At 36.0% G+C, this 12,469-nt stretch overlaps 1 protein-coding gene across 2 annotated transcripts in view; it reads right to left on the bottom strand.

Annotated features, from left to right (window-relative positions):
• The window catches only part of ERCC6 (ERCC excision repair 6, chromatin remodeling factor), a 46,385-nt gene that overhangs the window by 24,581 nt on the left and 9,335 nt on the right, over window positions 1-12,469 (bottom strand). For both annotated transcript variants that reach the window (XM_023929587.2, XM_086900378.1), the window contains exons 6-7: window positions 6,164-6,289; window positions 2,307-2,465 (exon numbers count right to left, since the gene is read on the bottom strand). In XM_023929587.2, the coding sequence (XP_023785355.2) occupies window positions 2,307-2,465; window positions 6,164-6,289 (285 nt within the window). The remainder of the gene's footprint in view (window positions 1-2,306; window positions 2,466-6,163; window positions 6,290-12,469) is intronic.

Raw genomic sequence — 12,469 nt, 5'->3', positions numbered from 1 at the left:
ATATACTTCTGCTTGCTACACTTAGGAGCATCCTTCATTCTCCTAATCATTGCAACACTGCAAGATTTGTTCTGCTGCCCATCCAATTTATATTTGCTTTCCTTGAACAAAGGTGACACTTGAAGCATTAGAAACCAAAGTCTTACTAGAGCCTTGTACCAAGGTAATAATACTGCCCTGTTCCTACTCCAAATATATTGTCATACTGTATATTGTCCCTTTTTCACAGATGCATTGTACTGACTCCTTATGTTCAATATCATATATGGTCAATATATCCAAATCTCTTTCTCCATTTGTTGCTTCTGGTTGATAAAGCCCAAGTTCACAAGTATCCTTTATTTGTCATTATTACTTGGATGCAATTAGAATTGCACCTAAGTTCCTATTCCTGCAACTTACTACCAAGAAAAAGGAAACTGTATTCATGATATATTTATAATCTTTAAACACTCAAAAAATTAGCACAGGAAAACATGCTGAAACAATAACTCAACCCTGGTGAAAAGAGATTGGGGCAGCAAGAGCAACCCACTTCTTCTGGGGCAATAGATTTTTATTTACCTAAGCACCATGGAAATTAATCTCTGCCACTCAAAGTAGGGATTGAGCTGTTTATGTCTCAGTATCCCAAAGAGCACATATAGATAAATAATCAGTGTATAAACTTTCTGTCAGTTTCTCAGATATCTGATGTTTGAAATAAATGAAGGCAAGTCTGTAGTGAAAGGTTTTTGTTACACACTGAGGTAATGAGACCCAAGCTAGGCTGGAAGACAAGACAGTGCTGACAACGCAACTTTGTCCCCTCCTGGTGCTTCCCAGAGAGGCTGCCCAGAAAGTCTCCTGCCTATCAGACTACACTCTTTCAAGCAGAAACAAGTTAACCAGACCTGATGCCTTCTCAGCCCATGGGAGGAAAAAACTTGACAATGAAAGATGAAGTTGTTTAGAGTGTCTGCCTTACCACACACAGGCAAAATCAGAGCAACCTTCACCAAATATATTAAACCTCGTTTCCTCCCATGGAATGACTATCGTGATGGACTCAATGACATGCACCAGAGAAAACATGAAACTCAACACATTATTGTACATCCAGAAAGATAGTTGCACCTGCAGCTTAGGTGGGAATATTGATTCTGGCCTTTTCAAAGTTTTACTGTAGTTTTGCACTATTTAACTGTGTCAAGAGATGTCCCTGAAGGATTTCCATCAACTCAGTGGTTTCCCAAGTGGGGTAGGGAATATAAAATAATCTGTACAGTAGCATCCTTTACCAGGCAGCCATATTAAAGTAAATCAACTGGCCTGAGTGAAGGACCTACAGGGTTGCTTTTTTATTTTTTATTTTTTATATTAAGCCTATAGTAGGAAGTGGGCAGTGAGAAAACAGGGATATTTTCTCTTTAAAACATTATTTTACAATTCATGTACAAACTGAACATCATTTAAACATACCTCTATATAAAGGCCATTATTTTTGTTTAGTACAGTACCAAGATAGTTCCTAAATTTCATGTAGCTATTTACATCAGGTAAACAGGCCAACAGAAGTAGAAAAATCAAGTACTATTCATGCATGCATTTGTAAATCTGAGGACACAAACAAATATCTTGCCAGTAATTGCACCTATGAAGAAGAAATTTTAAAGCATTGTTCAGTAACAAAAAACTATGAAATATATGAAAGGCCAATCACACTAACATAGGTTTTGAAAAGCAGTAACAACAAAAAAAACCCAAAAGCAGATGCAAATTCCTCTGTATAAGTTACTAGTTTTACTCTTAGTACTAATTTTTGGCATGGATAATTCCCTGCCCACCAGAAACTCTACCTTTCACTGCAAATCAGCTTGCTACTTCCTGTAAAACATTTACCTAGTGGCTTGCAAGAACAAATATTTTAATGTAAAATTTAATAAATGGAACTAAAGGTATTACATCTAATTTAAAATTCCATATTGTGTAAACTATTGATATTAATGTAATTGAGTTTGTAAACAATCCATTTGTGGAAGGTAACCTTAGACACTGTATTGACCCAAAATATCTAGCGTGGCTCATCTGCAAAATGAAGCATCAATGCCTGGAATTCATTAAAAGTGTTACATGTTTAATTTTTCCTGCCCTACAGCTCCATTGTCTCGTAAAATTTTTCCTTTGATGTCCCCCACTAAAAGAATTAAAGGAATATTGTAATTGAAATGTCATTAATAATTCACAGGACCCTCCTCCACCAGTAATACATCTGATGAAATATTAATTGAGCTCCACAGACTGACAGTCTGCAGAGAAGCACTTGCCTGTAATTTGAACCACGAGTCCTCATATTGCTGTAGCTCAGACCTGCCAAGAAGGCAATTATCTGAATGGTCTTGCCCAATCCCATCTCATCTCCCAGAATTCCTCCTGCCTGCTGGCAGTGCAATTCCCAAAGCCACCTAACACCTGTCTGCTGGTACCTAAAACAAGGAAAAAGAAGATGGCAAATGTTTGATAATACAGATCATAACAGAAAGTACTCATGAATTAATCATTTGGCAAGGTTCTCATACCAGTTACTGTAACATGCTGGATGTGTGTTTTACATGAGTCCTGTATTTACTAGGTCATACATTTTTGATGCAGTCAGACATTACACGTGACTTTTGTTCTTTATACAACACTAAAACATTTCTAATTAAACTGACAGTCATTGTAATTGGAGGGTATTTTATTTCATATATATTTTAACTGTTAAAAGTAACTTGGAAAGTTACTCTTATGAAGCATTATCTTTTCAGAAAAGATAACATGCAAGGGGTCTAGTAAATAGTATTATTTGGAACATATTCCTTGAACTGAAGGAAAAGGTTGACTTGTAAGAGGTACAGACTTAATACTCCACTACAAAAACTGATCACATCTGCCAAACCGTGCTTTTTTTACATAAATGTATTTAATAACATTTAGTCCCTTTCAATGAAGAAAAAAAACCAAGGCTAAGCAATAGTAACTATTGCAGTGCATGGGATACAGCAGAGCATTATGTGAGAGCATCAGAGCAGTTTCCACTCCCAGTACTTCACTGGAAATCGTACAAGCAACAACGTAAAATACATTCCACTTAAAAGAAGTGGACTAGAAAGCAAGATTTATGACAGCAAGCTAAAAAGGTCAAGATAAGATGCTGGGCTGAGAATCACTTCAGGATATACCTTTTTATAACGATATTAAATAGTGAGACCAGTAGGAATAATATACCATGTGTGGGAGTTAAATTGAAAACAAAAGAAAGAAATAAAAAAAACATGTCTTTGAATCACATTAAAAAAAAAACAAACAAACATGTTTCAGCACCTCAGTGTGTTGCAACTTACAGAAAGAAAGGGTTACTGATAATTTTCTTGGCAACACACATTTCTGGAGTGTAGAGCACAGCAAAGAACAAACCAATTTTTTTTTAAATAGGGGTTGTTCATTTTAGATTATTTCTTATGTGCATTTCCAAATCCTGTTTCCATCCTTGAACAAATAATATTTAGGACTACTGACAGCTAACAACACTAGTGTCTACAAAGTACTATTAAAAATCAATTTGTGATGAGTTTGGTATGGATTTAGAGAATGCTAAATGGAGACAAGCAAATGGCTTGAGTAGTTAAAAAAAGATGATCAAAGAACACATCTAATGGTTCAGACATCACACTATCTGCTAGTGTCTCAAAAGCATTTGCCACGAAGCCCTTAAGAAACCCTTTTATTAGAAATTAATTCACCTTAAAATGCAGCAATCTATAAAACAACTATGAAAAGGCTTGCAGGATTAGCTATAATTGGATTAAGATGCTATCATTACTACATTTTATGAAGACAAAACATCTTGTGACAAACATTAAAAAATTGAAGGAAACTCTAATTCCAGTTAGAAGGTGCTTCCCCAGATAAATGTTCAGCATGTCTCTTCAGAAGACAACCATTCAATAACTTCCTAATATAAATTTGTATTATTTTTTAGTGTTACATACAGAGCTTTAAAATTAGATGAATTTATAACCATATTTCTCCTTCTCCTGATAGTTTCACAGTAGATAATTAAGCTTGTGAAAAATTCTGCTCCATGTTTATATAAAAACATGAAAGATGTAGGTGCTTTCTTTGCATAATCATATAAACATGCAATAACTGTAACTACTCAAAAGTTAAAGGAACACACCCTCCTTCATTTTTGTGGTTATATGGAAAGAAAATTTTATTCTGTTCAACCTTACACTTTCATTGCACAAATTTTTATGGTTTTTGTTTGGTCTTTTTTTTGTTCCAAAAATATTTTGGAATTAAGTGCTGCTGATCTTCCAATATAATTATATTTTACTGTATTTCTCATGAGCAATCATGCTGTGATGCATCCTTCAAAATTCACCACAGTAGATACCAGAGCTCAGATGCATTGTTGCAGAGACAAAATTGTGTTTCAGATTTATCAGGGACACCACACTGGAAGCAGATAGTGAAGGCTGTTTTCTTTTTCATACAGTGTTTTCTTAGGCTTAGTGCAGATGGAATAAGGCAATGTTTGCAGGTCTGCTCAGTCTAGTTCCACAGCAGCATCAATGTTACTCCTGCTCAATGTTTAGCAAAGCAGACAAGTGTGCACGGAAGAATCAGCCTGTCCACTTTAACAGGCTAACCAAAGAACAAACCTGAAGGTCTCCTGTTTCCAGCATGAGCTGGAAATTTCTTTGGAATTAAACCGTGCAGGAAGATCACTTGAAGTACATGCTATACATGTCCTTGGGTCAATATACTTCCATGTTTTGTACTAAACTTGCTCAGAACTCAACACTTTAATGCCTATTGACTATGGGCTTTCCTACACTGGAGATCTCAGCATTAAAGTTACAAGTCAGACAAATCATTCAACTCAATTGATCTTTCTAACCACTTAAGAAGTTTTGCCAACTGACTCATGTTTGCAGGGATACCCTTCATTAGTGAGGCTTGCATCTTCAAGATTAATTTTTAGTGACTGCTCAATTTCATTTCCCTTCGGGTTGCTCAGACCACACATCCGTCCTCAAGACGAATACTTGTGCAGTAGCTTCTCATAAACAACTGGAGACCACATATTGGCTCTGCATGGTCCCAGCAACCAAGTCATTAATTCAATCCCATTTCAGAGCTAGTGCTTTCCTTCAGAGGAGTACAGGACAACAGTAATAACTTCTTTGAGGTCAAGACTAAGTGGTTCTCTTGGAAGGGATACCACACACACCCATTATAAACCAGGGCTTTCTACTAAGATTTCAAGAGAGTTTGCTTTTGAAAGAGAAGATGTTTTTCCTGCTGTAAAATTTTGTCAACAAAACTGAATTTAAGCCCATTATGTATGAAATTTAAGGGAGAGATTATGGATCAAATTAACAGCTGCTAACTTGTATTTTTTTTTTTTATTGAGATGAACTTGAAAGCATCACTGGGCACTATGTTTTAAAAAACTGAAACAGAAAACCATTATGTCGAAATCTGTAATTAAGCATTAAATAACTAAAGAATGAGTTGTTTAGTGTTTTCCATCTACCAAAGGAATTAAGAATTCACTCCGTAAATTTCAAAATTTTACCTGGAAAAATGTTCAAGATTATTTTATAATATGAACTACGAGCAGTTACTTTGAAAAGACTTTCAGTATTTACTTAAAGAAAAAATTTTCAATATTTTTTACTGGTAAAAATCTTCACTCAGAGAAACATCATATTTCTTGTTTTCTTCTATCACATCTTGCCAATGTCTTATGTTTCAAAGTTATTGTACTGCTCCACATGTGAATTAGAAACAAGCATATACCAATAAAAGAAAGCATTTATAAAAACAGACAAGTAGAGCTTCTCAATTCATAGTTTAGCTAATATACATTTACAATATTCACATCAGCCTGTATCACCTGTATTTTCATATAATTGCACTTTGTGTTCGCAATAAGGTAATTTCATTGAAGTTTGATCTTGAAATCTTTTTTAAAGAAAGTATCCTACTGAAACAATTGAAGCAAAAGTTGAGGCATCATTCACTGACATAAAAGTTACAGCAAAGGGCATCTAGAACTCACAGTGACTATTACTACTAATATTATTAACAACATACAGCAGCATAATATCGAAATAAAGTACACAATACATACTTAAAAAGCTTTTTGAAGAGAAATCCCGGTACTTTGAAACCCTCATCAAATTCAACATCACTTTCTTCAGAAAGTTCCTCAGCTGTTTGATGTTCTTTATCCTTCAAACGTTCATTTTGCCACTTCCTGCAGTGACACAAGGAGTCAACACTCAATTATAGCATGGAAAACTGTATGAAAATGACACTGAATTTCGATCAGATAAAAAACCCAACAAAAATGCATGCTCATGATTTAAAATAGTAATCCTTCGGAGGAGAGAAATATGCAAGTAAATGCTTGAAATATCTGATATATTAAGATATATTATAAAAGGTACATGTTTTATAGCTAGTTAAATTTTCTATATACAAAATACTATTATAATGCAATCAACAGTTAACAGCACCAAAAAACTTGGCAACTATAAACTCTTAAATCTCCCTCCCTTTACCCCACCCTCCCCCCCTGCTCCAAATATTGGTGAAGTTTAGGTATTTAAAATCTGTTTTATTAATTCAACCAAACACTTAAATTCAACTTTCTTCCTGTAGAGAAATATGAAGCAGTGTATAATCTTCTACAGAAGACTCAGTTGGAAACATCACCATCTTCAGGGTGACATGCTCTAAATCTGTACAGCAGTCATTATTAGGAGAATGAGTTTTATGAGGTTTTGAAATTCCAGTGTGATTTGTGGTTTGCAGCCTCATCTTATTTGGACTCCAGGCAGCTTAGAGAATTACCTTTCTGTCCCATCATTCCCTCACTGCTGAAAAAGTACCAAAGGATCTTCAACATTCCAATGAAATTATGAACTTGTGTTCCAGTGACCCAAACCCATCTGCCTCTAATGGTAACGTGGACTCTAGCTGGCTATGTACTACTCAACCAGCAGCACCTCACTGACAATTTGGGTTTTGCTGGAATTCTCTCCTGAAAGTGCCATTTACTGCAGGCACACTGAATGTGGTGGATAAACTGACAAAATCCCTTCAGAAACTGGCAAGGTACACAACAGACTAAAAGCATCCATATGTTACTGTTCTGAATGCAGTGCAAAAGCAAACTTCCACTTAATGGTCTCTGAATATCTGGAAAATTTCTTTAAAAACACTTGTGTTAGGAAAAAGAGAGCAGGGAAGAGGTTCAACACTTCACATACAAGCAACACAATCATACACTCTTTCTCACGAAGGAAAGCTAATTATGTGAGGTTTCTAGATGAATTTTTCAGCAGTATCTTTTGAAAAAATACTTCAAGTCTGTCTTTATGGAACTAGTCACAAACTTGGTATTGTTCTATTAACTCAAAATAAACACCACCATCTCCAAATACACACAGTACAACCACTGCCAAGAATGACAGCACTGAAAAATTAAGAAAGCACAATGCTGGTCAGGTTTAGACAGCCAGTTTCACTGAAGCACATTTTGATCACTGAAGTTGTTTTCAGAAGCAAAAATAACGATGGAGAGAAAAAAAGAGTATATATGGGGAAAAAATTAGATGAACCAAGATAGTCTTCAGTTTGCTGTTTAAAACTGATGATTTGCTAGTGTTTATATCAGATTCTTCTTATTTCATTACATGAAATAGTTAATCCAGCTAAGTAGTAAAAAAGAACTTACTAAAAATACATGAGTATCAGTGTTTTCCTCTTTTACAAACCTACTGTAACAGGAATGGAAGTCTCTTAGGCTAGCAGTCTGCTAAATGTTTGACTTAGGAAAATTACATTCATTTCTGGTCTGGAGTCCAGCAGGCAGATATGATACATTCTAGAGTCACAGATAAGAATGCATTCATGTTTCTTCAGTACTACAATGTTATGCTATCAGGCACAGATGGTCTTATTTTTCCAAGCTGCAAAAAAAGGAATTCAAATCGACAAATGCTGATAGTCATTGCTTCAGACAGCATCACTACTGGAACTGAGACATGCTAGAATTTGATTATTTCATCTGACTGGGTTATTACAGAACTCAAACCAAGGAAGGAATCTCCTCTTACCACACTAGAATCAAAAAAACTACAGATTACAAAGCTTCCAAAGAGACATCTAGGTAAACAATCCATACTAATCCCAAGCAGGGCAATAATTTGTATAAGAGTTTGCTATTAATTTTGTACTCCAACACGGACCACCGCCAGGCAGCACTGGAGCAGCAGCCTCCCCTGGGAAGGAGCAGATTGCCCTCTAGTGTGCATTGGGAAAAGTGATCCAGAAACAGCCAAGAACGAACTCCGAGGTTAACTCGATGCTGCTCAGGAACTTAGGCACTTCACCTCCATATAATTACTACATTTTATTCAAGTGGGATCGATCTTGGGATTTCTCCTAAAATTATACATGGAAAATATGTACATCTAGAATTTGAATAAACCCTGTACTTAATTATCCTATGAAACGTTTCCTTTTTACATGCTCTTCGTTGAAGTACTACTGCATCTCCTCCAAATATCTAGAAGTTTTTAGACATCAATTACCAGTTTAAAGAAATAGCAGCAACTTGTTACCACAAACAACTTTCAAAGTCTGAAGAACTATTCGGTGTCTGAAAGGCTGTGAACTTAACATAACACACCACTAAGACATTCTACACTGAAACGTCATTATTTTATTTAGAAAAGTGCAAATATCCAAATGGCTGAAGCCATGGGAAGACAAACACTATTTCTAAGACCTGACCAGTTTGTTGGTTAATCTGGTCTTGTACCTTTCCCTGGAAGTCAGACTTCGAAGGAAGAAACAATGGTCATCATCTTTGACTTAAACACACAGTAACTTAGTGTCCATTTGGTCAATATATTCTTTACACACATCAGTTAAACATCATTAGCATGCCTAAACAATAAGAAAATACAGGTTTTACTTTATTACCAAATCGCTTTAAAACAGGAGCATGACCTTTGAGAAATCTGTCTTATATTGTCCACTGGCAGTGACATAAATATAATTTTATCCCTGAAATGAAGGATGAAAGCCATATATCATACAATTAAATTTCTTCTTAATATAAGAATGCATTCAGATACTAAGCCCATTTCCCACTTATTACAATACCCTAGAAAGATATTCTGCACCCAAAACAGTAATGAGCACAATTTGACTTTTTTTTTTTTTTTTAAATCAGTCAGGAACCAAGCTGAGTATTTAATATAGTTTGCATTTGTGAAGCACAATATGTTTTATATTTTATACAGCTAAGAATCCCTTACAGATTATTCTAATTTACTAAATTGACGCATTCAGTATTGCTTTTTTGATCTAGCTTTTTATGGTCTATATGGGTGGATTTAATTGGTATGTCCTAACAGATGAAATACACGCAGCTAGTACCACAAGCCTCCATAAGTAAATTAAGACTGATGTAGACAATTACACACTTGAGTTTAGAAGGAAAAGTGTACTCAGTGAGTGAGAGAAAATATATCTTCACCTGTGTCCTGGCTTTGTCACTTTAAAGAGCAGTAGGAATGCTTTCAGGAAAGGTAGCATTGAATCCTTTTTTAATTTGTAGCTCTGAAACATGGAGAGATTCAGTAACTCGGGTACATCAAAGAAAGCTACAACATGAAAAGTGATCTATGAAAACAAATGTAATTTAACACAAATTTTTTCTTTATGATTCAACTGCTATGTATACTGACAGTCAAAACTTCCTACTACTTAACTGGATATCACTTGAGAGACAAGAAAAGAAGCAGCTTGCCTTGCCTCTGTGCACTTGACAGCAATAGAAGTCAAACAATGGTAATCCACAAACTATACATAATACACAAGAAAACATTGATACAGCACTGATCTCCCGTAATATGACGTGGAATTCCTTCCTTGAAGCAGCAGGCATATACATACTGACTACTGGTATGGGAAGATATATACTGACGTCCATAATGTAACATATTAATTATATATAAGCAGAAAAAAATTACTTTTTTATACTTATACTTGGCATTTTAATACATGTAAAGGAAAACTTTGAATAATATAAACAAAATCTTGATACTTTGCAGCTTCCGTATCTGCAAAGCCTGAGAATACTACAGAAAAAAAAAATGTAGCAGTTTTCCTCTTGAGTGAAAAACAAAAATGTTTTATTTCCTACACATTTAATAGGCATTCATTCAAGGTTACTATTGTTTTGTGCTTCTAGGTAAAAGAAGTTGAAAACCAGGTTCATTTTCATCCTTTCCATAGTCTTCAAATTAACTCACTGTGCCATGACCTGATGTGCTGATTTGGGCTGAGGTGGAGTTAATTTTCTTCACAGTGGCTGGTATGGGGCTGTGTTTTGGATTTGTGCTGCACACAGGGCTGATAATACAGAGATGTTGTCATTGATGAGCAGGGCTCACACAGAGCCAAGGCCTCTTCGTGCTGCCACACTGGTGAGGAGGCTGGGGGGAGACACAGCCAGGACAGGTGACCCCAGGTGACCAAAGGGCTATTCCAGACCCGATGGCATCATGCTCAGCACATAAAGTGGGGGAACAAGTAGAAAAGAAGTGGGGGATGTTTGTAGTGATGGTACTTGTCTTCCAAAGTTACTTACCTGAGATGGAGCCCTGCTCCCCTGGGGATGGCTGAACACCTGCCTCCCCATGGGAAGTAGCTAATTAATTCCTCGTTCTGCTTTGCCTGAATGCGTGGCTTTTGCCTTCCCTATTAAACTGCCTTTATCTCAGCCCACAAGTTTTCCAGCTTTTACCCTTCTGCTCCTCCCCTGGTGGGGGAGTGAGTGGCTTTGTGCGGCCTGGCTGCTGGCTGGGGTTAAACCACGACATCTGAGCATTCCACTAGGCAGGATGGAACATCCTAATTGATCCTACCAGCTCCAATTTTGAACACTTCTAGATGAAGATGGTCACTGTTGAGTATGACATAGACACTAATAATATACCTGTTGATGGGGATCAAGTCTCTGAGATGCTCCATTACCATCCTAGAGACTGATTATCTAAGCCTCTGGGCTCAGCTGGTAATAGTCAGTGTGATGGATAGCTGGGAATGACAATACACTCATTTTCAGTGAATATCTGAATTACTTATGGGTGCATAACAGTATCCTATTTACCTCATTCTCCATAACCCTGATGTTCCCTGGTACTGTTCACTATTCTAGCAAGCTATGAATTCATCTTAGGCACTGACCTTTCAGAACAGAAGATGTTATTCATCTGCATGTCTACACACCAACATGGCTCCAGTAACAGTAACTAGAGAAAGGCAAGACACACAAGGGAAAAAAACCTGAAATTCCTGATAGCCTAAGCTGATTCTGCATAGCTAAATTTTACTTTTTCATGTTCCATTGCTCACACTAGGCCATCCTGTGGAAGTATCCTTTAGAAGGACAGAGAAGAGCTGGCTGCTCTCCCACCTGACATTTCCTACAGACAACAGCTCCTCTTCTGACAACAGTCTCTTGTTCTAGAGATGCTCTGCAGTCATGCAGTTAGCTAATTATCATGCTTTAACAACATCAGCGTAGCTTCCCCTTGACACAGACCAATCTCTTGAAGTCCCATCTCTGAAAAGTTTTAATGTTAAGGAAACTCATTTCCAGTCTCCAAGAATGTAGGACTGAATTCATTGCCAAGCACAAGACTAGATGTTCAGAAGAATAAAGTAGTCCTGAAGGACTTTCCTTTGCCTCTCTCATGGGTAAAATATACCATAATCTCACCCATTCGTTTGCATTCAAAACTAAAACTGACATGAAACAAGATACAAATGTAAGCAAATGACAGCATTTCTATAGCATTCTTAATATGTTTCTTAATTCACTACATTTTATTTTCTCATGGCATTTCCCATAATGAAGATTACCTGGGGGTGTCAGCATAAAAACATCAATGTGGACAGCTGCAGCTTAACAGCCACAATAACTGTAGCTATGAAATTTTTAAGAGATGTAGTGTTTTGGTAGCAATTACAGTTATTGATATTTCTAAAATTCATTTAGGCTTTTATTGTAACTTCAGTAACCAAAAGAAATGTAGTCTATGATATGACTTTGCTAAGGATAAATTGTCACAATCTTAACGTTATTAAAAAACGTTTTTGAATGAATTTAAACTGTGAGTCATATTAAAACTTTCAATCAAAATAAATTACTCTTGATGAAAACACTGAATTAAAAATGATTTAATATTGGTCTACTTTAAATGTGAAGAATACAGTTTTACTCAATAAAACAGTAAATATTTTACCGATTAAGAACAATTAATTTTTGTTAATGCATCCAAGAGAAAACATATTTCTTTTTGACCCTTTTGACATTGTTCAGAGTAGCCTCTTGCTGAAATTTCTAGTCAAG

Source organism: Cyanistes caeruleus, chromosome 8, assembly GCF_971803275.1.
Source record: "Cyanistes caeruleus chromosome 8, bCyaCae1.hap1.1, whole genome shotgun sequence".
NCBI classification, from domain to species: domain Eukaryota; kingdom Metazoa; phylum Chordata; class Aves; order Passeriformes; family Paridae; genus Cyanistes; species Cyanistes caeruleus.
This window is presented reverse-complemented; position numbering and strand designations above follow the sequence as displayed.